The sequence below is a fragment of the Triticum aestivum genome, chromosome 4D (genome assembly GCF_018294505.1).
Source record: "Triticum aestivum cultivar Chinese Spring chromosome 4D, IWGSC CS RefSeq v2.1, whole genome shotgun sequence".
Classification (NCBI taxonomy): Eukaryota; Viridiplantae; Streptophyta; class Magnoliopsida; order Poales; family Poaceae; genus Triticum; species Triticum aestivum.
Window position 1 is genome coordinate 37,186,418 of NC_057805.1, and position 27,365 is coordinate 37,213,782.

A 27,365-nucleotide genomic window follows, 5' to 3' on the forward strand; every position below is an offset into this window, starting at 1 on the left:
TGCGTCCTGGGGGGGGCAACGGCTGGAGATGCTCTAAATTTGGCATCGTCGTGCCAATCTATATCTATATCTATACATACTAATAAGGGTAGAATCATGTATTCCATATTTTTACAGAAACCCCCTATCTTTACAATTACTAATATGCAATCCATCTTTAAGTTGCATTAAAAAGTTTTTTTTTGCATTTTTTAGAAAATCTCCTGCCTTTTCTGGTAATTAACCCGCAATCCATTTTTAAGTCAAAGAGAAAATGATTCGTTTATTTTCATTTTTACATAAACCCCCGGATATTTGGGTTAATCAACCACGGTGTATCTAGAACAAATGGTTTTCCAAAATATCCACATCTTTTAAGCCCTGATTATAATTTTAACATGTTATGAAATTTGATTAGAAAATATGTAGAATCTAAATAAGTTTACCTGTTAATTGTTTTTAAAATATTATATAGGGTACAGCCTTAATCAATAGCACACGATCTATTTTTCTTTTGTACCAGTGCCGATCCGGATCGCAAATGAACATCTCAGCAAGACCAGATTGGAGACGGGAATAATAATAGATAACACACATGCACGCCTCAGCAAAATCTCGCAAGAAAAAACAAAATATTTCTCATCTTATGCCAAGAGAGACGCCTTAAGATTGACCACATTCAAACACGTTGTGATTATGTGAGAGCATTGAGGCCACCATTGGTGAAGATTTGAAGGGGATAAGCGGTAACATAGATGGGATGTCATGTTGAAATAAAAGACATAGACCTATTGAGGTCTTAAGTCATGTTTATTGGGTTAAGGACGTATGGTATTTTTTTTCCCTTCCGTTGCAACACACATGACTCTTTAGCTAGTTAATTCAAAGTACAATTTATAGAATCTTCATTACTGGTGCATGAAAATGGGCATTACAAACGCTTGAAACCTCGACCGACTAAATTGTCAGAGGCTTGCTGTGCGATATGTCCTAAATTAAAGATGTGAAGCGACATTGGGGATACGTCTCCAATAAAAAATACTCGAGAGTACAAGCCTATGGAATTATGAGCTCGTGTCTTCGAAGTGTCCATTGCAAGTTTGAACATTCTGTCTCTATATAACTATTTCTTACAACACTCATCCAAAACTGCTCTCTACTCATGTTTTGATACATTAAAATTACATAGTTCCTGTCAATATCTGTTTGACCCAATCGACAGAAGGAGGTATACAAACTTTCTACAATGTTTGTCAGCTTTCAAGCCCAAATAAATTAGCCAAAATTAGTTTCACCGCAGCCAAAAGTCAAGCTTCATGCTATCTCGAGCACAGCTTTCTTAGTCCTAAAATCAATTATCTCGGGCTTCTTTTGGAAGCATTTCTCGTCTCCATAACCGTAAAGGAAAACTCCAAGCTGCAAATAACAAAATGATCAGCTCTGGCTGACTAAAGTTTAAAAAAAAATCTACCGTTTGAGAACATACCTCGAGGTCTTCTTGAGAAAAATTTCAACACCTCATCAATCAAAATTACCTAACGGCCAAGGAGAAGTTTAGATACATGTGTAAACGGACATAACTAGCTACAGTGTAAACAAATTTTATGTAGGGGCAGAATTCCCACGTGTCCTTGCCATGTTTTAATATAGAAAGACTAGGTTCACCAGAAATTTGGACAACATGGCAACTCAAGGTAGAAAAAAACACTCACAGGGAAGGATAGGTAAAGAACAACTTTCCACTCAGCCAAAGTTAATGGAGACACCTGCATAAGTAAACCACGATTATCAATAATTCTTTGGCGTTACTGTAAGCTTACTATAAAAGAACAGGTGACAATGTGACTAACTGCATGACGTGGGTCACAACTCACAACTGCACAAAAATGAAGATGAGTGACTTACTGAGAAAAGAGCTGACAGGGGTTCCGTATACAAGACTGCTACGTGAAGAAGCATCGTCAGAATGATTGACCCAACAAGCCATAGGTTACTCCATGGGTGAATGACACTGATGCAAGGGAAGTTCCAAAAATCATTTCAGGTTATGCAAATTAATTTACATACGCAGACCAAATATTACAAGCAGGACAAGTTCCACTGGGTCAGAGAAAGAAATTTCAAGATCATGCAGGAGAGATGCATGTGTATCTATCAAGATATCAAGATTTAAACTAACTGTTTCCTGCTCATTAGAAGTAGCACATGGGAGTATGGGTATTGGGTGCTGCTATATGCGGGGAAAAAACGAGGCTCAGAATGAGATGAGAGACAAGGGATCTTACAGTAGAGATTGATTTTCACTTAGGTTATTCAAGGCATTAAACATCTCGACAACAACAAGAACAGTCATTGAAACAGTTGATGGATGGCGATCCTCAAAGATGCTGCAAGGATATGAAGTTTGCCTGGTTGAACATGAATCAAAATTGATCTGCAGTAGGAAAAGAAAGATATTCAGAATTTACTGAATCAGTAATGTTTGAACAAGAGCCACAATAAGAAACTTCAAGCAAAATAAAGAAGGGGGAAATAGACCATAAGGAATATTGTTAAGCAGGCATGGAGAGGGAGAGGAACCATACAAAAATTTATTGCTGATTTCACGTTCAGAACTCTCAAACATACAGAATTGAACTATTCAAGTATGCAAGTGAAATATGATTCTGTGGTGAGGAAAGGGTAAAAGTCTAAGCAATAACCAAGCATGGCAGTAAGATCCAGAGGAATGTACCACCTTGAATTCAGATCAAAGTTTGATTTCTTTTAAAATTTCGATGGACTGGCAAACCAGGAGAAACAAGTCAAACTCAAATTAGATGCTCGAATTTACAATAAAACCTGACCAGGAGAAAGGCCATTCCTAACCAGCTCCCGCATATGACTATGAACCAGAACTTTTTATATGTATATGTAAGCATTTTTTTTAATCCCTGGGTACATCCAAACGGCCATATGAATTGACAGCTTGAAACTCCATTACCGGCCCATCCATCTACCATGAGACCCAACAAAGGAATCTCTATGTATAAGCTGAACTCAGAACAAACGAGTTGTTTCATAACTTAAAATGCACATTACATGCCATGTTACTCACAGTGCTATTTGGGAAAAATCATATAGAAAGGGTTTTGACATCTTATATGTATATATTTTTACAATATGCAAATTTTACACTAGGGCTTGCTACAACCGTTTTCCTTTTTGGAAAACAAATACTACCTCTGTAAAGTAATATAAGACCTTTTAGATCACTAAAGTACTGATCTAAAAGGTCTTATATTACTTTACAGAGGGAGTATAAGATTTCTTGGCAGGACTCACTCAAGCATGTCGACCAAGATCTCCTGGAAAATCCAACCCAATGAGATAGGCAAGCAGTTGACAACAGCAGAGGTATTTGATAATCAGTGAAAAAGAAGTATGCAGTACTGCACTACAGTCTACAGGAATATCTTTTCAAGTATAAGCTTATGGGTGGGTTGTAAACACCAAAAATTAACAGTGTAAAAAGTAGAAAGAGTTTGAATTCCCAACTTACCAATTCAGAGTATGGTAATCTAGGACCATCTTCAGAATAAACAAACCACCAAACGAACCCCGCTATAGTGGCAAGACCAACGTAAGCTGCATTAACAAAACTATAAGAAACAACAATAATTCCAGAAGCAAAGCTAATAAATGTCAATACAGGCACTTTAGTGCATACCACCAATGACTAAATAGCGGAAAAAGAGCCATCCACTGACCACAGCTTCGTTCACCTGCAATTCAAATATGCAGCAGGAAAGAGCATTTTGATAAATGTGGCAAACTAGAAAATTAAAATCATAGCTATTACTTGAACCGACTCACTCAGCAATTCACACTTTTTGCTAAGTACCAAGCAATTACCACACAGTAATTAAAATGAAATAAGTCAACAGTTCTCATGGACGCAACAAGGAATCCAGTGTACACATAAACATATAGCATAGTGCACAAGCAAAGTAATAGGAAGGGATTTGGGCCACTGCAGCATCCAATTATCACTTAGGAATGTTCATGTGCCAAACGAGTTCTAAGAGTGAGGACATTGTACTGTGGACTTGCTTTATCTCACAGTTGGTAGAAGACTTTAGAATTCCTGATAACACCAGAACAGCTACATTGTCAAGTTACATGAATTTACTCACTATGCAAATACAATCAACTGCTAAACCAATTTTAACTGAAGTCAGTATAAACATTAAAATAATAATGGGGACAACCTAAAACGTACCTTAGTTTATAAAAAAATGACAAGCTACCAAGTAATCACTGTTAGGTACTCCCTCCGTTCCCCAATTCTTGTCGTGGTTTTAGTTCAAATTTGAACTAAAATTGAACTAAAACCATGACAAGAATTATGGAATGGAGGGAGTATAAGATACATGTATCACTGTTAGGTATAGATACATGAATATAGTACCATTAGCCCATGTATAAGTAATATATATTCCATCCAATGATGACAAGATGGAAAGCTCCCTCTCATCAGGTGCAACACCCTTTTTATATTACCTTACGAGGCTTAACTGCCATGATATTGCCATCAGGCTTGTTAAAACCAATTGCGGTTGCAGGCAACCCGTCAGTAACAAGGTTTACCCAGAGTAGCTGGACCTACAAAGTGATGGAGTAGAGAGGTAAGCAGATTTTCCATCCAATTACAAAATTAAGAAGCTCCAGAAATATGTATGTTAAAAACATTATACAGCAGTAAGCAGGGGGCAAAATATAATGACAAGATAAACATGCCACATATGACTGTACTTTCTTGCCACATTAATTCCAAAACAAAATATAAGATTGCGATACTTATTCAACTACAGATGATAGATTGTATAAGTCGACATATTTCATCTCAAGACACATAGAAGCTAAGAAAGAGTTTTCTACTCACAGGTACAAGTGTGTCAGGCATCCCAAGCACCGCTGCCACAAAAATACAAACTACCTCCCCAATATTTGATGAAATCATGTATCGAATAAACTGCTTGGTGTTATTATATATGGCCCTTCCCTCTGCAACAGCCTGTGAGCAAATGATAATAATAAGTTTGAGTAAACAACAAGCATAATAAGATCCAATTGTTATGTCTTATTTGTATGTTAATCAGTCAGATCATAATCTTACTGCAACAATTGTAGCGAAGTTGTCATCAGCCAATACCATATCTGAAGCACTCTGAAATAAAAAGGTAAACATAAGTTGTCAAATTCAAAAAGGTCCGCAAAAGCAACCAAAACATGAAGAAAAGGATTGCCTGAAAATATTTGAAAGAAACAAAATTCTCAAGATAATGAATACCAATGTCCCTGTTTACTTCTAATCTATATAGCAGTTATACCTTAACATCGGTTTAAAAAATCAATACCTTTGCAACAGCAGTTCCTGATCCCATAGCTATTCCTATATCTGCTTTTTTCAGGGCAGGTGCATCATTGACTCCATCACCAGTCATTGCAACCTTGCATGTGAAACAAACACGACTACTGCGTAAAATGAATTGCATGAAGTGGAAAGTGAAGCATAAATTCCCATTGATCGATTCCATAGCAACTAAATAAGTTTCATCACCATGAAGACTAAAGAGCACAATGGAAACTTTATCAACAAGTAAAAGCTTACCACTTCATTATGTGATTGCAAGGCTTCAACAAGCATCTTCTTATGAGAAGGTTCCACTCTGCAGTGAAAATAGTCAGGTATAAAAAGGCAATCAAGAGTACAAAACCGGAAGAATGGTGATTAATCCCTACATCTGTCCATGGTTTAATCATTTTACCACTTTTTTGTCTGAGTTATTGCGATGTCCAATGTAGTCACTTGCCACAGGTAAGTAAGCATATATTATGTTCCGTGCCACTCGGTTGTGATAGAATGGAGGTATAATTAGTGTTCAAAATTGAGATGGCGAATGCCATATTTTTCTGATGAACTATATCTCTAGTAACAAAGCACTCACGGGAACAAGTCTAAGGAACCACACTAATAATAGGAAAACAAAACTCCAACCTCAGCCATTGCATCAACGTACGACTGCTTATGGCAGCACTATTTGTGTATGTCACTACAGCCAGTCATCAGCAATGAGCTGGGTGATCCCAATAGCAAAATAAAAACATTTTTCATGCAGTAGAATACTGCTCTATTACTTTGCATTCTATTAAGTTCATGGAGCTCATTACAAGAGAAACTGGGATGACCCATTCAGCAAGGGGTAGCTATGTCCTAAACTTCAACAAGGTTGTAATGATATTCAAATCACCTGGAGAACAGAACCATCCTTCGCAATGCATTTGCCCTTTCCAAAGGAGGAAGCCCTTCAAATTCTGATGCTGTATATGAATACCCTGTAAAGTCATCTAAATGCTCAAACGCACCAATTTGCCGACATAGAGATTCTGCAGTGGACTAAAACAGCACATATTTATTTTCTCAACAGTATCAAAAGATCTTAAGAGCAAAAATAAACAAATATGTTCACCAACCTTGTTATCCCCAGTAACAACAATAACACGAATCCCTGCTGACATACAAGAATGGATAGCACTGTGAACTTCATCTCTTGGAGGGTCAAGCATCCCAACCTGAACCAGTAGCAAAAGAATTTGCATCATCAATTATTAGTGGCACTGCTATCTTAACTAACATAAATCATACCTGCCTACAAAGGCAAAGCATATTAAAATGAGTGAACAAAACGTAGATGACTACTAAAGAAGGAACAGCAGAACCAGCAGGAGTGACAAAGCGTACCAATCCAATAAATGTTAGATTTGCCTCATCAGCATAAGAAAGACTTTGTTGGCCTTCTGGCATTCGTTTTAATGCTAATGCTAGGCACCTTAGGGTATCTTTTCCTGCAAAACTGAAACATTCGGAGATCATTGAACATATTCATCTAAAGCACTTGATGTAGGAAAAAAAAGATTAGTAAGCATATTTAGAGAAAAAAAATCATATGCAACAATATGACATTGCCAAGTGCTAACTTAGTGGCAGGGTTTGGTCAAAATTACCGAGGTCCCTTCACGTCAGAAATAATCTCAGTTATATTGTTACATCTGCCTATATGAACTGAATGTTTCAATGTTGTGATCATATCCATCAAGAAACATACAACCTCATGACCCAAAAGCTACATGCAGATTTAAAGGCTAACCTTTTTTCTATTGTTAAATCTGACTATATGAATTGAATGCTTCAATAATTTAATCACATCCATTAAGAAAGATGCAACCTCATAACCCTAAAAACTACACGTGGAAAGGCTGACCTTTGAAATCTAGCTTCCAGCTCATTACGTATGTCCATAGTCAATGGTACAGAAGACCCATCATCATTGCACAATATATGTGTGCATCTTGCCATTACACTTTCAGGGGCACCTTTTGAAAACATAATCTCCTGTTGTTTTCGACTGCAAAGGACGCTCATCATTTTGCGATCTCGGGAAAAGTCTAGAACTGATATCTAAAGAATATATCAGAAAGAAAAAAACATAAGAACATCATAATATAAATCTGAAGAAATAAGATCGAAATTTAAGTTAAATAAGTCACACCCAGTTAGACTATACAGCATATAGGCGGGCAGTATAGTCAAAGTGTGAACAATATAATAGATAGTGCATATACTATTCCACCCAAGTGTCAACTGCAGTTTACCTAAATAATGACTTGAGATGAAAACCTTATCAGTTATGCAAATAGATAATTAAACAATTGAAATTTTCTAGTATGTGGGAGGAACAACTGCTGATACCACAAGAACTTTCGAAGTACTTGCATAGTTGCATAAAGTATCAGACCTGCTGTATATTTTTTAACAACTAACAGAAGGATGATGTTTCTAATGCCTACTTATATGCTAGCAGAACAAGTTCATAATCAAGGAAGTTCTTTATGCATGGGAGTAGCAGACATAGGGTAGGGGCAGGGGGTACTCTTAAAGGGAGCTGCAAATACAGGGCCACAGAATATGAGATCAATATATCAATGCCAACAAGTAGAGAAATATAACCTTTCTGAACTGATTTTCCCAATAATGATTGCAGTACGATGCACGCTCATGCTTAGTTAGCATGTTCAGAGCTGAAGGCATCGAATCAAAACCAGGAAGACCGACCTAATCAATCAACAAAATGAAAATTGAGATTGATAGTTCCCACGAAAGCTATCAAAAGTGCACTGATAAGCAGATACCGTGACTAACAACTGACCTTCTCCACCAGAACGCGCAAAGCAACTTCAGTGGACTCTCCAATTTTCTCATAACTTTTTTTATCAGGATTGTACTGTAAAGTGGACTCATTGCAAAGAGCTGAACACATGGCTATATGAAGGAGACATGGGGATTGAGGAGGAAACTCCAGCTGCAACAGATGAAAGCCGCCTGAAAAGTTAGTGCCTAAACCAAATGTCACATGTACAATGTTTTGCACACTAACTAAGGGACATCATGGTCGCTCGATAAATAACCCAAAGGGTTCCGCAGGTTGCTAATATACTGATATGGCTGGTCACACAATTAATCCATCTACAAGAGCCTAACATTTGTCTCGCTGGGTAGAGCTGTACCATCTCAGTCAAAAGTTGTGTACTAAACTTAGCCTCTAGAAGGCTATGTCTATTGTTGCTATGCTATGCACCATCGTACTCTGTCATTCTACTCTAATGCAAGGCATTCCCTGGTAAAGCTGAGCTTAGCAGAGTAATGGCTACAAGACTAGTGGATTGTAACAATCTTGATCATGTGTCATGGGTTTGGTAATTTGGTATCATTTACACAATGTGTTCTTGTACTGCAGTCAAAAAAGAATAATTTCAGCTGTTAAGACAAATGAAAATAGATGGTTAAGGCCGTTGCACTATAATGATCACCAAATTAGTGACAGCTGAGAAATACATCATTGTACCTGATTTTCACTGGCGTCATATATAAACCCATCAGGAGCAAATGTGGTTCCACTAATAGAGTACTCATCAGTTATTGGTCTCTGGTGCACAGACCGCACAACACATACCTGGGATATTAAGACACTTGTTAGTTATGCGGTGAACATAATATATTGACCAAGTGTAACAGACTTTAATCTTAAAGCACATATTGTATTTTAGTCAAATCCCACTGCACACTTATGCATGCAAAAGGAAAATAAAATGAAAGGGCCAACTAAAAGAGAAATGATGCTGTAAACTGGAGTACTCACCTTAGACACTGACATCATGTTTGTCGTAAGAGTGCCAGTTTTGTCACTGCAAATGACTGTTGTGCATCCTAATGTCTCCACAGAGGGCAAAGACCTTACAATGGCATTCAAGCGAGCCATTCTCTTGGTACCAAGAGCTAAGCACCTAGAAGTAAACCAATGAGATGTTATATTCACTTCAAGAAGGAACAAAGTAAACCACTACACTTCAATATAAAATGAACAAGAAACTTAGAACATCTAGACTGAGGATAAGACTGGTAATGGACAGTGTCATGTTTCTAGTTTCTTAACCAGAGTCATGGCTGAGACAAATGCACAAGATCAATTCTCTCCCACTCAAAAAAGGTTAGTCAAAAATGACTCCCAGCTCCGCCTAGACCACCAGACTCGCTCGCAACACTTAAGCCCACGATATCCAAGGAGTCCTTGGGATACACAAGATTGGGCAATATCTGTTGCTTTGGCAGGCCGTGCAGCACATCACCCTTACGAATGAGCCAGTCCGGCTGCTCTGGAGATGGACGGCCAACAGCTCCTACTCGGCCACCTTCCACGGATCCACGCGATGCCCCTCATGGAAGTTTACCTGGAAGAGTTGGGTGCCGCATCGCGTTAAGTTCTTCCACTGGTTGGCCGGCCAATACCGATGCTGGACTACAGCACGGCTCGCCCGACGCGGTCTGCAGCATCACCCCATATGCCTCCTCTGCGATCAGGCACCGGAGACAATCCAGCACCTGCTCCTGGCCTGCCCGTTCGCCCGGCAAACCTGGCACATCATCATGGACTGGACACGCATACCATCTAGCCACCGGATCATGAACCTACCCTTATGGACAGGTGGCTGCGAGCGAAGGAGCAGACACCTCCCATGCTGCGTAAAGCCCTGCAATCCATCACCATGCTCGTTCCCTAGATGATCTGAAAGATGCGTCTTCGACAACGTGAGACCATCGATTGATACGTTAGTGGATAGGATCAAAGATGAGGCCAAATGTTGGGTACAAGCGGAGGCACAGGGGCTCAAGGTTGTTCTGCCCGCATCCTGGGATGTCCACTGATCGGGCGCATGCCCTTGTAACACTCGCCTCCTAGGAGGATTGTTCTTTCCCATCTTTTCAATGCAATGAAACGCAAAGATCCTTTGCGTTTTCTCGAAAAAGAAGACTAATTTTGTCGCAAGCAGCACAAATTGTTCACACCATATACAAGGAAGCCAAGTTCAGTAACTAGCTAACAGGCCATGGGATTAACTCATTGTGTTACAATATCTAAATCCCAATGCACTCTTTCAAACTTCCAAACTTCACTTTCCAAATTCCAATTGATCACACTTCCCATTTTGATAAGAATCTGAATTGATTTCGTGCTTTATTAATAATTAAGAATTAACTAATTGAGAGAAACATTATAGTATTAACAAACACTGGTAAAGTTGGAGATATTAAGTACACCTTCAAATTACAGATTTAAATCAGATATTTTTGTTGATATATCAACTGAATCACATAAATATTTTATTTGGCACTACTGGAAAGCTACAAATTGTTTGTAAGGAAACTCACGTTGTTACTACAGCTGGGAGACCTTCTGGAATAGCTGCAACAGCAAGGGCAACTGCTACCTATCAAAAGAAAACAGTGCATATTTTCCAAAAATCAAAGTTAGGCACAATAATTAGTAACGGTAGAAAGCAGCAGTATAAGGTACAAGGAAGTACAAAATTAACTAATCCCTCCAATCTTAAGTATAGCTTTGGGTACACGAAGTAAGAAGCAATACAAAATGGCATTGGCACCCTTCATTATTCACAAACATTATCATTTTTTCATTCAATATGTTAGAAAGCTTCATTATCAATGAGAACATGCACATTTACTACAAAGGGTATAACTATAACACAAAGCAATGAGTAAATAAGCTTCCAGGTTGTAGAACGATCTATACTTAAAGAAAAGTTCTTAGGGCTAAAATGACTTGCTTGCAATGGGCAGTATTAAAGATAACAATGCCTAACCGAGGTGGATTGACAGCTCTTTATCAAATGCATGTACGTAGGTCCACTTAATGGACACAACTATATGAACAAGGAACCCATTTAAGATTTTAAGCCAGTCAACTTGAATGAAACGAAAATTGCTGTCATCAACCACATCTGAACAATCGAGTTTCCACATACAGACCATACTGTGCAACATCATAAATGGCCTGAGTATACGAGTTATAATAAATGGCTATAAACAATGTCATTCTACAGATACATGCACTAGAGCCTGACAACAATAACCCCAGCTAATTTGTGTGAATGTAGCTTTCATGAAAATACAGTCTACGAAAGAGAACCAACGATACCAAATTCTGCACTCTGGCTTAACACACAACAAGCAATTCTAATATTTTCCCCATTAGCACAAGTATTACAGAACCTACAATGAGCAAATACCAATAATTGTACATTCAGACAAAACAGGAATATTGATATTACCTTAAAATAATGAATGGCACCCCTAAGAAAGCCACCATGAGAAGGATCTCGGAAATGGCCAATATTTACAACCCAAACAAGAATACAGATCCCTGCTATAACCTGAAAATAAAATTAAAAAATTCTGATTAAGCCTGAAAAAGCATTTTAACTTCAAACTATATGATTCCTGAAAGAACAACGGTGATTCACTCTCAACCGAGCTTATATTCCACCCATTATTTTTGTCATTCTAATATTTTCCCCATTAGCACAAGTAATATTTTCAGAAAATACACTGAAATCAAACTTATGTTGACAGTTTGCACTGGTCAACTTCTAATCTGAGTTGGACTTGTTTTAGACTAGAATTATTATGACTTCCAAGTCTCTAATCTATCAGACATGTATCATGCCATGGACCTGCAACCCTAGCTAGGTAAACGTGACTTCAGTATAATTTAGATATGTGCATCTTACAGGTTAGAAAAACATATGAGCGCAAATAAAGGGAATCCAAATTAATTAATAAGAGATGGATCAAACAGTCAAGTACAAAAATGGAAAAGCTACATAAAATTTGGGAGCAAAACTACAATCATAAAGTTGCTGATATTTCAAGAGAAGTGTAAATGAATATACTAAACCATTAAGGCTCTTGAGCAAAGGAAAACAAGATTCAATTGTGGTTAGCTTTCCTTGTGAAATCTTCATCAGGCTCTCTTCCAGTAAATGGTTATAATTTTGATTGGTTCCATACATTTGCTTCAGTCATAATTTTTCAGGCAATAATGCCCTTAATTTTGGAAAGAAAAACTACTCATAACATGTTGGAAAAGACCATGGTCAGCTACCTTTGCCAGAAATGTGCCAAATTCGTCCAGTTTTTTCTTCAGTGGAGTCGCTTCCTGGATGTGTGGGAATATCGTCAGTACGTAAAATTGTCACTATACATAAAGCAATCATAGTGCTAAGACACAATACAATACTAGAGCAGCAAAAAGATAAAGTGAAAATATATACTTTGAATAAGAAACATCATTATCAAATTTTATCATAATATACACAAATGAGAAGCAAATCGAATGCTTACATCCTCTGTTCTCAACATTGCATCACGTATACTTCCCATCGCAGTATTAGAACCAACACCAATAACGACAGCTCTTGCTCTACCAGCTACAACAACAGTACCCTGGGAAGCAAAGACATCAGGTAGCATGCAAAGTTCAGAAGAAGCAACTGGAGAATGGATGTAATGAGCAAAAGTTTTAAAGAGAAAGTGTTCTTTGAGATGTAATTTGAAAAATACCCCGGACTTCGAATTTCAGCAGTTCAAGAAGATATATCTACTTTTTTAGGTTTAAAAGGGCACTGGATGCTAGGCAGGAGTTTTGTGCCGCCTAGTGCCAGTAGCCTGAAATTTGTTCCTCTAAATTCCAGAGCAGTCTGAACATGTACGGCGATCTGGACGACAAACCTAAGTGGCGCCTAGGCATGCTAAGACGCTCTGCATGACAGCAGCAGCTGCTGCAGGCTTCACTGCTCAAGCGGGTAGAAATTAGAGGGGTGAAAGAGTCAAAAACTCAAAACTGAAATGAAAAAGGAAAAATTAAGGCCCCACTAGGCCCATTTGCCCACTAAGTTGCTGCTTTAGTTACGTCATGGTTCACATCTGCCTACAGATCGTGCTGCCGCTGTCACCACGACTGCATGAGCAACAACATCTAATGCCATCAACCCCATCACTGATGACACGCCGCCACGGGTGGTGTCCCGCTACCACACTTTCTTACCTTGCTGCAGACGTTCATTTTCAATGTCCACACACCACCTCCTTGTCCCTCCTCATCGATGCGTCACCAGTGAAAACGCCTTCGGCAGAGAACCTAGGGCCAAGGCTACATATTGCTCTCCTAGTGCTTTCGCACACCTAGGTGGGCTTTTTAACCCTTTTATGTGTTACAAGTTCTCAAATGTAAGAGTTACATTAAGGTTTCAAAAGATAATCATACAATCCTACAAAGACTTAAACATATCAAACTGCGTATTATTTTTCATCGTTTCTCAATCTTACCTAACGGCCAAACGAATATGCTTGTCAATAATCAGAGAGGACAAAAGATCGCTAGCACAGATTTCAATTATTTTGAGCAAACAAGACATGTAGGTATGAGCAGTGTTTCCACAATGGAAAAAAATGGATGGGACATATCCTGAATAACAGCCTCACATGGCTCCTACATTTTCAGGACATTCCAATCTGATTCATCATCCCTCAACCAACGGATTCGCATTGAAGTTCAGATATTTTCACTTAAAAAAGCATGTTTACTTGATTAGTTCCCTAGACTGAACGCTATAAAAAATCAATAGATCTATGTGACTACCAAGATACTAAGCTGCACATATACACCTACCGAGAAAAGAATGTTTGTTTTGTCCTGGTAGACAGCATTCATTGCTGAAGTTGAATCAAGCTCTTTAGCCACTGAACAGCTTTCCCCTAGAATAATGCACAAAATAAACAAGTGATTCAGAAACATGTATGTTAGCTGTTGATAGGTTATACCATGCACCTAGTAATGTCTCTAGCGACAATGATATGGCCAGATCAATTGACCAAACAAAGGGCATAACATTTCTCCTGTTCTCTAAAACAAGATTGCCACGACAAACTAGTCAACTTCTAATATTAGGATGGACAGGAGGATAGCACAGGACAACACAAAAAATACCTGTCAGAATTGCCTGGTCAACACGCAATTGATGGCTTAGCATTTCAACCATTCTCATGTCAGCTGGAACTTTGCAACCAACTGCCCATAAGAAACAAGGTGTAACCAAGTTAGATCAGGAACATAATCAGCATTATGCTAAATGGAAATCACTTGAATGGCCTTGGACAGTACCTCCCACTTCTACAATATCTCCAGGGACAAGTTCTGTTGCTGGAAGTATAGAAAAGCAACCTAACAAATTGAACATTGACAAGTGACTCCATCATATGAATATAAATAAATAATTTAGAGAACATTAGTAATATTTAATAACGAGTCTTTCAAGTGAAGATATATCAATCCAATCGTAGATATCAAGATAAACACTTTGTTTTCACAAATCAACAAATACAAGGATCATTACCCAGGTGGAAGCTGATTAAAAGGAACTTCTGAAGCAAGAAAGTATGATGTAAGTAAATGTTGCTCTTAATCAAAGCATTTTTGCTTCAATTCATAGTCTTACAAACCAACTTTAATAAAGCTGCAAGTGCAGCCCAACTCCTACTTTAATGACACATGTACATGCACGCATAGGACATGCACAAAACAAACAACTGACAGGGACTAAGGTTTGCACAAGACTCTGCTTCTTGACATGATGCGTCCACGATATAAGTAGGCTCAGGCACAGTCAGATCTTTAGCAGCCTGTGACAATGTATGTAAACCCAAATCTAAAAGTGGCCTTGGCATCATCAGTCTCTTCCAAGAGAATGATGCCCTTCTTATGGAACACCTTCACAAGTTCTACGATAAGCATGGCATTCCCTGGGTCCAGCTCACACAAACCAACCTGCAGTACCAATGACATATGAGCTCATGCCTCACATGTCTGTCAAAGCAAGTTGATTTTGTTGAACTTGAATTTTTTCAAGTGGAATGGTTACAAGCACATATTTCCAATTTCAAAACTAAAGAGTAGATGCAACTCATAGTCATAATTAACAAAAGTTCAATCAGAAGACTGCAAATAAATAATTGTGTGAAAATATGCTTACACGCTCAAAATGCAATAATCAATTCAGAAAGTTTATTACCATTGCGAAGCACCGTTGCAACATCTGCTTGATATGCTCGCAACTCCTACAGATTTTTTCATAAGCAAGTCATTGTGGATGGACAACAAGAGTTGGCCATTGCAATGCCAATTGTAGTTACATAGTACAAGATGAAGTTAATAACTAGCATATGGAGTTAGATTAACCATGCGTAGTAAAGGAATAATTAGGACCAAAATCAGTACTGTATTGCTCCAAATATGTGAAACAAACTATAATGGAGTTGGAAACAAGAGAACATGACCAGGGTGAACATGGAGTATTCGCGATTATGCATCCAAGAATTACTCCCTCCGTTCCTAAATATAAGTTTTTCTAGAGATTTCAATACAAACTACATATGAATGTATATAGACGTATTTTAGAGTGTAGATTCACTCATTTTGCTCCGTATGTAGTCCATATTGGAATCTCTAAAAAGACTTATATTTAGGAACGGAGGGAGTAGCTAACAGCCATTTAAACATTCCAAGTTTCACCTTGAAGTAATGTGTATGATGTTTGTAGGGAAAGAGGGAAACAAGAAAACATAGGACAGCAGAAGATTTAAAGCCACACATAATATCTCACAGCACGTGCAAAAAGAAAATCATATCAAACAGCAGTAAACCAGATCTGCAGAATTGAGCACAACACTAGAGCCTTATTTAAAAGTAAGAACCTCGAGAGCTTTTTCAGCATTTGTTTCTGTGATCACACCAACTGCTGCATTTGCTGCTAATATCATAAATATGACCTATGCAATCAAAATAAAGGCCATCTTGTTAGTTACTGCCTTCATTAAGCACTTGAAAATCATCTTCCTCACATAGGACATATCCTCCAAACTGGATCAACTTACAGATGGTTCCAAAAATGCTGTTAATCCAGTTTCACCATTCAATCGAGCCAAAAGGAAGGATACCACAGCAGCTGCTATCAATATTTTGACGAGTAAATCATCAAACTGCTTCAAAACTAACTTCCAGAAGGGGGTACCTGGGTCAGAAGTTTCACGTTAATAGATGATGAATAAAGGGTAACAAAACTAACTTTCCTTTATCTATTTATCTTCCTCGAAATCCTTATTCGTTTGTTCTGGTTACGATTTTTCTTTCTTTTGGTAAAATCCTCCTAGAACAGAATCGAGTTAGTTGTTATGAACTTCAATAAACTTAACTTCTGTAGCTGGTGGCAAAGAGAACAACAAAGACCCAATACAATATAATTTGGTGATCATCCAACAAGGTATTTGTCTAACACGGTATTTGCAAAAGCTTGGTACAACAAGTCATCATCCAAGGTAAAGGATGTTAAGGGGTAGTATGACTAGTATGTATGTCTTGGGGTTATTTCTTGTATCTGCAGAGAAACAGCCCGACTGGGTGCATTAAACGAGCCCAAAGGGCATACCTATTCAATCCAACAGTAACAAATACCTATAAAACGCGTACTATTATACTACTACCCTTAACATTTTCTACTACCTTACAAAAATAAATCATTTTTACATGGGAATCATCAAACAGTAGAGCTTACACATTTCAATGATACTCTCCTTCTCATAAAACGTCCAACTTTTCAAAATTGTCGTTTCGCAATGCAAGTACATTGGCAAACTTGACATATAATCATTACAATACTTTTGCTTTCTACCCATATTTAAATCATATTGAGTAATTGTAGCATGCCAACTACAGTAGTAGAACTCGTAGTTTGCATGCATCCCTGTCAATCCATGGTTGACTTATATTCAGTTATTCAGAAAGGGTAGATGGAGTAAGACAGAGACAATGGAATACCAAGTACCAACATTTTCTGACGGCAAACACTGGAGAAAAGGTGTAACAGGTAATATGAAATGTGTTGCCGCACGTAAAATGAACGTTAGAAGTTAGAGCTGATAACTTACTTTCTTCTTGGGGCAGCACTGCAGATCATCCATGCACGAAAGCAAAGTGCAGCAATCAGTTAGAGGCCACAATAATGATAACAAGAATCAAAATGTATGAACACCACAATGCAAAATTAGATGATAACATAAATATGTCTGCCCTCAAAATTGTGCAGGGGTCTCGACTGAAGCTTTCAAATTTTACTGGAAAAATGGTAGGGATCTGAACTACATCCAAAGTATGAAAGCTGTATCAATTCAGTTAAATCAGCATCAAGGTGACTTTCAAATTTCATTCAGGGATTATGAAAGTTGATACGTGCGGGTTATGGCATTACATCCGTGACAAAATGTTTTTTGTCGGATAACCTCAGCAAGTTATAAGGTGTGAGGCCGTTATTAGTATTGCAAAAAGGTCACCGAGCACATCTCCTTATTTAGAAATGCTCTGGTTTTAGATGGTTCTAGCGGCTAGGACTTAACCACCAAAGCAGAGGGAGGGCATATCAATGCTGACAAAATATAGAACTATAGATAGCCGCCGTGTGCGAAATAAAAAGCCCTATTCTGATGAATTTGGATAGAATACATTTCAAGGTTGGTGCGAAGGAATTAAACAATTCCTCGTCTGAAAAACTTCCTCGCTCAGCAAAACCTCATATCCTTCTCTCCATTTGTTACTTAACACAAACGGTTCGGCGACAATAAGAGAACGAAAACGCATTGGACGGCAGGAAGTTGCTCACCGTTTTTGCCGTAGAGCGAGGCATGCTGCTCCACCTGCCCACACAAGCAAAAAACCAAATCAGCCCCCCCATTCCCCGTAACTCAGAACAAAAACCACAGCGCGGACGGCTCGGGAGCAGCACCTGCGAGTCGGAGAGGCCCTTGGTCCGGTCCACGCCGAACGCTTGGAGCACCTGCGAGGAAGGGCGGCGACCAGATCCGTGAGACGCGGCGGCGGCGGCGAGGGGGGGAAGGTCAAGCGATGGCGCGAGGCGGGGGCTTACCTCCGCGACGGACTTGGCGTAGGCGTCCTCCATGGCCGGCGGCGCCGGCGGGTGGGAGGAGGCGGGGGCGGAGGGGAGGGAGTGATCGCGGCGGTGCGGCCAGGGAGAAGCGGCCGGATTTTCTCAGCTCGGGTTTTGGCTTTGGGTGTTTTATTGGTAGCAACGGTGTGATTTGCAGGTCAGAGGACAGGTGGCCGTGGGATCTTTGGTCCGGCTCGACCGCTGGAGCACGTGGGCCATGAGGAAGTGAAGTGCGAGACAAGTGATGCACACTTTTTAGCCTAGCTTTGCTTCGCCTTCTCGCTAGCCCGTTTTCAGGAGACTAGATGACCCGTTGCGCGCAAAGGCCGAATGTAAGCCAGGTATTGTAAGAGTATGCATTAACATATTGTTGTTCGAAAAGCATAGCTCATGATACTATATGCAGCAAGCAAGCGATAGTCATACGCATAGGATTGTCATGGTTTGTTTTATGTAAGATCGAAAATGATGCACCAAGTCATGTAGGAAAGGATTCTTGTGATCTGTGTAGATTGGATAGACAATCCTGCAGAGGCCTTTGGACGTGTAGTTGAAGACGAAAGCATATATTTATTTTATCATGGTTGTTTCAAAAGCATACCGAACAGCAGTCTAAGCAGCAAATAATCGATAGCTAAATGCACAGGATGGTCATAGTGGATTACATAAGATCCAAAAGGATGATAAACACAGAAGTCTTGATGGGCTTTATACTAATATTAAGTTATATAACAAGGGGCTTTTGCAGTTGACTTACATTGAGTAGATGATCAGACGCAGTCCCTTGGAAGTGCATTTGAAGGCGAAAGCATATGCTTGCCCTTTGTTCATGTCTGCGTGACGGAAGAAGTTGCTCCAGCCTTTAGTGATGGTGGCCCTTTTTGCCAACACCCTTGATAAAGCGGGTTGTGACAGCGGTAGTTCCATCTCCAGTAGGGATTGGCAGTTCACCACGGTCAACATCCATGTGTGGGAAAAGGGAACCCGTAGAAAAGGGAACGCTAAAGTACTGAAAATAACAGTAAAGGTTAGTTACTATATCATTTTATACCATGCTATTGTATGAAATTGGACAGAGCAATTGCAAAGGATTACCATTCTTTTGCCGTCTGTTGCGAATGTTTCTGTCATGTGGCACACATAGTAGCGATCGGGCGTGGTGGTGCTGCGGATGATCTTTCACACTCTACGAACATATGGTTGTAGCACAATGTGGCGACTAAACTCATCTAAGTAGTGGATGCAAGGCTCACCTATGTTAAATTGAATAAAGCTATATCTTTTAGCAGTTGCCGTGAGAGTTGTTGGAATGAAAGGAGTAATGTAGCCCTTAACATGGAGAATGTACTTTCCTGCCTTTAGATGGATTTTTTGCCTTTCAATCCTGCCCAATGGGGCGCACTCGATCCCACATATATTCAAACCTGCATGAACTCTAGATGAACCGCTAGTTGCATTCCACTCCACTCCATTCCAACCCCCACCCTCTCTACTTCCCCTTCGCCCCCAAACTCCTTTCGGGCGATCTCCGGCATGGCGGTTAGCGGATCCGAGTCCTACGCATCTTGATCCGTTGACTGGAAACTCGTCCCACGCAGCCTCTAGGAGAAGAGATGGTTGTCCGCATTGTGCTCCGTCGATCTCGGGAGGAGTCTGCCCAACATCGCTCGTACTCCATCTAGCGGGAACCCATTGCGTCCACCCAAATGATGTTGGGAATCGTAGCATAATTTTAAAATTTTCCTACGCTCACCAAGATCCATCTATGGAGTATACTAGCAACGAGGGGAAAGGAGTGCATCTACATACCCTTGTAGATCGCGAGCGGAAGCGTTCCAATGAACGTGGATGACGGAGTCGTACTCGCCGTGATCCAAATCACCGATGACCGAGTGTCGAACGGACGGCACCTCCGCGTTCAACATACGTACGGTGCAGCGACGTCTCCTCCTTCTTGATCCAGCAAGGGGGAAGGAGAGGTTGATGGAGATCCAGTAGCACGACGGCGTGGTGGTGGATGTAGCGGGTCTCGGCAGGGCTTCGCCGAGCTTCTGCGAGAGGGAGAGGTGTGGCAGGGGAGGAGGGAGGCGCCCAAGGCTGTTATAGTACTGCCCTCCCTCCCTCCCCCTTTATATAGGCCCCCTGGGAGGGGGGTGCGCCGGCCAGGATCCCATCTGGATGGGGGGCGGCCAGGGGGGTAACTTACCCCCCAAGTCAAGTGGGGCGCCCCCCCCCCCACCCTAGGGTTTCCAACCCTAGGCGCAGGGGGAGGCCCATGGGGGGCGCCCCAGCCCACTATGGGCTGGTTCCCTTCCCACTTCAGCCCATGGGGCCCTCCGGGACAGGTGGCCCCACCCGGTGGACCCCCGGGACCCTTCCGGTGGTCCCGGTACAATACCGATAACCCCCGAAACTTTCCCGGTGGCCGAAACTGGACTTCCTATATATAATTCTTCACCTCCGGACCATTTCGGAACTCCTCGTGACGTCCGGGATCTCATCCGAGACTCCAAACAACTTTCGGGTTTCCGCATACTCATATCTCTACAACCCTAGCGTCACCGAACCTTAAGTGTGTAGACCCTACGGGTTCGGGAGACATGCAGACATGACCGAGACGCCTCTCCGGTCAATAACCAACAGCGGGATCTGGATACCCATGTTGGCTCCCACATGTTCCACGATGATCTCATCGGATGAACCACGATGTCGAGGATTCAATCAATCCCGTATACAATTCCCTTTGTCAATCGGTATGTTACTTGCCCGAGATTCGATCGTCGGTATCCCAATACCTTGTTCAATCTCGTTACCGGCAAGTCTCTTTACTCGTACCGCAATGCATGATCCCGTGACTAACGCCTTAGTCACATTGAGCTCATTATGATGATGCATTACCGAGTGGGCCCAGAGATACCTCTCCGTCACACGGAGTGACAAATCCCAGTCTCGATCCGTGCCAACCCAACAGACACTTTCGGAGATACCCGTAGTGCACCTTTATAGTCACCCAGTTACGTTGTGACGTTTGGCACACCCAAAGTACTCCTACGGTATCCGGGAGTTGCACGATCTCATGGTCTAAGGAAAAGATACTTGACATTGGAAAAGCTCTAGCAAACGAAACTACACGATCTTTTATGCTATGCTTAGGATTGGGTCTTGTCCATCACATCATTCTCCTAATGATGTGATCCCGTTATCAATGACATCCAATGTCCATAGTCAGGAAACCATGACTATCTATTGATCAACGAGCTAGTCAACTAGAGGCTTACTAGGGACACGTTGTGGTCTATGTATTCACACATGTATTACGATTTCCGGATAACACAATTATAGCATGAACAATAGACAATTATCATGAACAAAGAAATATAATAATAACCATTTATTATTGCCTCTAGGGCATATTTCCAACAGTCTCCCACTTGCACTAGAGTCAATAATCTAGTTACATTGTGATGAATCGAACACCCATTGCGTCCTGGTGTTGATCATGTTTTGCTCTAGGGAGAGGTTTAGTCAACGGATCTGCTACATTCAGGTCCGTATGTACTTTACAAATATCTATGTCTCCATTTTGAACACTTTCACGAATGGAGTTGAAGCGACGCTTGATATGCCTGGTCTTCCTGTGAAACCTGGGCTCCTTCGCAAGGGCAATAGCTCCAGTGTTGTCACAGAAGAGAGTCATCGGGCCCGACGCATTGGGAATCACCCCTAGGTCGGTAATGAACTCCTTCATCCAGACTGCTTCCTGTGCTGCCTCCGAGGCTGCCATGTACTCCGCTTCACATGTAGATCCCGCCACGACGCTTTGCTTGCAACTGCACCAGCTTACTGCTCCTCCATTCAAAATATACACGTATCCGGTTTGTGACTTCGAGTCATCCAGATCTGTGTCGAAGCTAGCGTCGACGTAACCCTTTACGACGAGCTCTTCGTCACCTCCATAAACGAGAAACATATCCTTAGTCCTCTTCAGGTACTTCAGGATATTCTTGACCGCTGTCCAGTGTTCCATGCCGGGATTACTTTGGTACCTTCCTACCAAACTTACGGCAAGGTTTACATCAGGTCTGGTACACAGCATGGCATACATAATAGACCCTATGGCCGAGGCATAGGGGATGACACTCATCTTTTCTCTATCTTCTGCCGTGGTCGGGCATTGAGCCGTGCTCAATTGCACACCTTGCAATACAGGCAAGAACCCCTTCTTGGACTGATCCATATTGAACTTCTTCAATATCTTGTCAAGGTATGTACTCTGTGAAAGACCAATGAGGCGTCTTGATCTATCTCTATAGATCTTGATGCCTAATATATAAGCAGCTTCTCCAAGGTCCTTCATTGAAAAACACTTATTCAAATAGGCCTTTATACTTTCCAAGAATTCTATATCATTTCCCATCAATAATATGTCATCCACATATAATAAGAGAAATGCTACAGAGCTCCCACTCACTTTCTTGTAAACACAGGCTTCTCCATAAGTCTGTGTAAACCCAAACGCTTTGATCATCTCATCAAAGCGAATGTTCCAACTCCGAGATGCTTGCACCAGCCCATAGATTGAGCGCTGGAGCTTGCATACTTTGTTAGCATTCTTAGGATCGACAAAACCTTCCGGCTGCATCATATACAACTCTTCCTTAAGGAAGCCGTTAAGGAATGCCGTTTTGACGTCCATCTGCCATATCTCATAATCATAGTATGCGGCAATTGCTAACATGATTCGGACGGACTTCAGCTTCGCTACGGGTGAGAAAGTCTCATCGTAGTCAACCCCTTGAACTTGTCGATAACCCTTAGCGACAAGTCGAGCCTTATAGATGGTCACATTACCATCCGCGTCCGTCTTCTTCTTAAAGATCCATTTGTTTTCTATGGCTCGCCGATCATCGGGCAAGTCAGTCAAAGTCCATACTTCGTTTTCATACATGGATCCTATCTCGGATTTCATGGCTTCTAGCCATTTGTCGGAATCCGGGCCCGCCATCGCTTCTTCATAGTTCGAAGGTTCACCGTTGTCTAACAACATGATTTCCAGGACAGGGTTGCCGTACCACTCTGGTGCGGAACGTGTCCTTGTGGACCTACGAAGTTCAGTAGTAACTTGATCCGAAGCTTCATGATCATCATCATTAACTTCCTCCCCAGTCGGTGTAGGCACCACAGGAACATCTTCCCGCGCTGCGCTACTTTCCGGTTCGGAAGGGGTGACTATCACCTCATCAAGTTCCACTTTCCTCCCACTTAATTCTTTCGAGAGAAACTCCTTCTCCAGAAAGGACCCGTTTTTTGGCAACGAAGATCTTGCCTTCGGATCTGAGGTAGAAGGTATACCCAATAGTTTCCTTAGGATATCCTATGAAGACGCATTTTTCCGACTTGGGTTCGAGCTTTTCAGGTTGAAGTTTCTTGACATAAGCATCGCATCCCCAAACTTTTAGAAACGACAGCTTAGGTTTCTTCCCAAACCATAATTCATACGGTGTCGTCTCAACGGATTTCGACGGAGCCCTATTTAAAGTGAATGCGGCAGTCTCTAAAGCATAGCCCCAAAATGAGAGCGGTAAATCGGTAAGAGACATCATAGATCGCACCATATCCAATAGAGTGCGATTACGACGTTCGGACACACCGTTTCGCTGAGGTGTTCCAGGCGGCGTGAGTTGTGAAACGATTCCACATTTCCTTAAGTGTGCACCAAACTCGTGACTTAAATATTCTCCACCACGATCTGATCGTAAGAATTTTATTTTCCTGTCACGTTGATTCTCAACCTCACTCTGAAATTCCTTGAACTTTTCAAAGGTTTCAGACTTGTGTTTCATTAGGTAGACATACCCATATCTACTTAAGTCATCAGTGAGAGTGAGAACATAACGATATCCTCCGCGAGCCTCAACACTCATTGGACCGCACACATCGGTATGTATGATTTCCAATAAGTTGGTTGCTCGCTCCATTGTTCCGGAGAACGGAGTCTTGGTCATCTTACCCATGAGGCATGGTTCGCACGTGTCAAATGATTCGTAATCAAGAGACTCCAAAAGTCCATCTGCATGGAGCTTCTTCATGCGCTTGACACCAATGTGACCAAGGCGGCAGTGCCACAAGTATGTGGGACTATCGTTATCAACTTTACATCTTTTGGTATTCACACTATGAATATGTGTAACATCACGTTCGAGATTCATCAAGAATAAACCATTAACCAGCGGGGCATGACCATAAAACATATCTCTCATATAAATAGAACAACCATTATTCTCGGATTTAAATGAGTAGCCATCTCGAATTAAACGAGATCCAGATACAATGTTCATGCTCAAAGCTGGCACTAAATAACAATTATTGAGGTTTAAAACTAATCCCGTAGGTAGATGCAGAGGTAGCGTGCCGACGGCGATCACATCGACCTTGGAACCATTCCCGACGCGCATCGTCACCTCGTCCTTCGCCAGTCTCCGTTTATTCCGTAGTTCCTGTTTTGAGTTACAAATATGAGCAACCGCACCGGTATCAAATACCCAGGAGCTACTACGAGTACTGGTAAGGTACACATCAATTACATGTATATCACATATACCTTTGGTGTTGCCGGCCTTCTTGTCCGCTAAGTATTTGGGGCAGTTCCGCTTCCAGTGACCACTTCCCTTGCAATAAAAGCACTCAGTCTCAGGCTTGGGTCCATTCCTTGACTTCTTCCCGGCAACTGGCTTACCGGGCGCGGCAACTCCCTTGCCGTCCTTCTTGAAGTTCTTCTTACCCTTGCCCTTCTTGAACTTAGTGGTTTTATTCACCATCAACACTTGATGTTCTTTTCTGATCTCCACCTCCGCTGATTTCAGCATTGAATATACCTCAGGAATGGTCTTTTCCATCCCCTGCATATTGAAGTTCATCACAAAGCTCTTGTAGCTTGGTGGAAGCGACTGGAGGATTCTGTCAATGACCGCGTCATCCGGGAGATTGACTCCCAGCTGAGACAAGCGGTTATGCAACCCAGACATTCTGAGTATGTGCTCACTAACAGAACTATTCTCCTCCATTTTACAGCTGAAGAACTTGTCGGAGACTTCATATCTCTCGACCCGGGCATGAGCTTGGAAAACCATTTTCAGCTCCTCGAACATCTCATATGCTCCATGTTTCTCAAAACGCTTTTGGAGACCCGGTTCTAAGCTGTAAAGCATGCCGCACTGAACGAGGGAGTAATCATCAGCACGCTGCTGCCAAGCGTTCATAACGTCTTGGTTCTCTGGGATTGGTGCTTCACCTAGCGGTGCTTCTAAGACATAATCTTTCTTGGCTGCTATGAGGATGATCCTCAGGTTCCGGACCCAGTCCGTATAGTTGCTGCCATCATCTTTCAGCTTGGTTTTCTCTAGGAACGCGTTGAAATTGAGGACAACGTGGGCCATTTGATCTACAAGACATAGTGTAAAGATTTTAGACTAAGTTCATGATAATTAAGTTCATCTAATCAAATTACTCAATGAACTCCCACTCAGATAGACATCCCTCTAGTCATCTAAGTGAAACATGATCCGAGTTAACTAGGCCGTGTCCGATCATCACGTGAGACGGACTAGTCAAGATCGGTGAACATCTCCATGTTGATCGTATCTTCTATACGACTCATGCTCGACCTTTCGGTCCTCCGTGTTCCGAGGCCATGTCTGTACATGCTAGGCTCGTCAAGTCAACCTAAGTGTATTGCGTGTGTTCCGAGGCCATGTCTGTACATGCTAGGCTCGTCAACACCCGTTGTATTCGAACGTTAGAATCTATCACACCCGATCATCACGTGGTGCTTCGAAACAACGAACCTTCGCAACGGTGCACAGTTAGGGGGAACACTTTTCTTGAAATTATCATAAGGGATCATCTTACTTACTACCGTCGTTCTAAGCAAATAAGATGCAAAACATGATAAACATCACATGCAATCAAATAGTGACATGATATGGCCAATATCATTATGCTCCTTTGATCTCCATCTTCGGGGCACCATGATCATCTTCGTCACCGGCATGACACCATGATCTCCATCATCATGATCTCCATCATTGTGTCTTCATGAAGTCGTCACGCCAACGATTACTTCTACTTCTATGGCTAACGCGTTTAGCAACAAAGTAAAGTAATTTACATGGCGTTATTCAATGACACGCAGGTCATACAAAATAATAAAGACAACTCCTATGGCTCCTGCCGGTTGTCATACTCATCGACATGCAAGTCGTGATTCCTATTACAAGAATATGATCAATCTCATACATCACATATATCATTCATCACATCTTCTGGCCATATCACATCACATAGCACTTGCTGCAAAAACAAGTTAGACGTCCTCTAATTGTTGTTGCAAGTTTTTACGTGGCTTGTATAGGTTTCTAGCAAGAACGTTTCTTACCTACGTAAAACCACAACGTGATTTGCCAATTTCTATTTACCCTTCATAAGGACCCTTTTCATCGAATCCGTTCCGACTAAAGTAGGAGAGACAGACACCCGCTAGCCACCTTATGCAACTAGTGCATGTCAGTCGGTGGAACCTGTCTCACGTAAGCGTACGTGTAAGGTCGGTCCGGGCCGCTTCATCCTACAATACCGCCGAAACAAGATACGACTAGTAGCGGCAAGAAGAATTGGCAACATCAACGCCCACAACTGCTTTGTGTTCTACTCGTGCATAGTAACTACGCATAGGCCTGGCTCATGATGCCACTGTTGGGAATCGTAGCATAATTTTAAAATTTTCCTACGCTCACCAAGATCCATCTATGGAGTATACTAGCAACGAGGGGAAAGGAGTGCATCTACATACCCTTGTAGATCGCGAGCGGAAGCGTTCCAATGAACGTGGATGACGGAGTCGTACTCGCCGTGATCCAAATCACCGATGACCGAGTGCC

At 41.3% G+C, this 27,365-nt stretch overlaps 1 protein-coding gene across 1 annotated transcript; it reads right to left on the minus strand.

Annotated features, from left to right (window-relative positions):
- Positions 1-1,040: 1,040 nt before the first annotated feature.
- Positions 1,041-18,567, minus strand: LOC123095998 (calcium-transporting ATPase 3, endoplasmic reticulum-type). Its single transcript, XM_044517577.1, has 34 exons — positions 18,409-18,567; positions 18,268-18,318; positions 18,145-18,178; positions 17,417-17,434; positions 16,367-16,503; positions 16,187-16,261; positions 15,505-15,550; positions 14,598-14,657; positions 14,424-14,504; positions 14,106-14,191; positions 12,779-12,880; positions 12,540-12,593; positions 11,707-11,808; positions 10,787-10,845; positions 9,219-9,363; positions 8,925-9,032; positions 8,229-8,381; positions 8,030-8,134; positions 7,284-7,480; positions 6,764-6,875; positions 6,496-6,594; positions 6,273-6,418; positions 5,633-5,690; positions 5,379-5,471; positions 5,138-5,188; positions 4,904-5,035; positions 4,522-4,623; positions 3,689-3,743; positions 3,521-3,606; positions 2,265-2,413; positions 1,885-1,990; positions 1,692-1,745; positions 1,466-1,514; positions 1,041-1,395 (listed from the first exon to the last, which is right to left on the minus strand). Exons 1-34 carry the CDS (start codon positions 18,439-18,441, stop codon positions 1,331-1,333), a joined length of 3,003 nt encoding a protein of 1,000 aa, XP_044373512.1. The 5' UTR covers positions 18,442-18,567; the 3' UTR covers positions 1,041-1,330.
- Positions 18,568-27,365: the final 8,798 nt, after the last annotated feature.

Bases quoted from the DNA above. Each gene is read 5' to 3' on its own strand.
- LOC123095998 (XM_044517577.1), bottom strand. From the start codon at position 18,441: ATGGAGGACGCCTACGCCAAGTCCGTCGCGGAG. The intron at 5,691-6,272 runs GTGATTTGAATA...TTTTCACTGCAG, and splicing joins AGGATGGTTCTGTTCTCCAG to AGTGGAACCTTCTCATAAGA. The intron at 5,189-5,378 runs GTATTGATTTTT...TTTTTATTTCAG, and splicing joins CAGGAACTGCTGTTGCAAAG to AGTGCTTCAGATATGGTATT.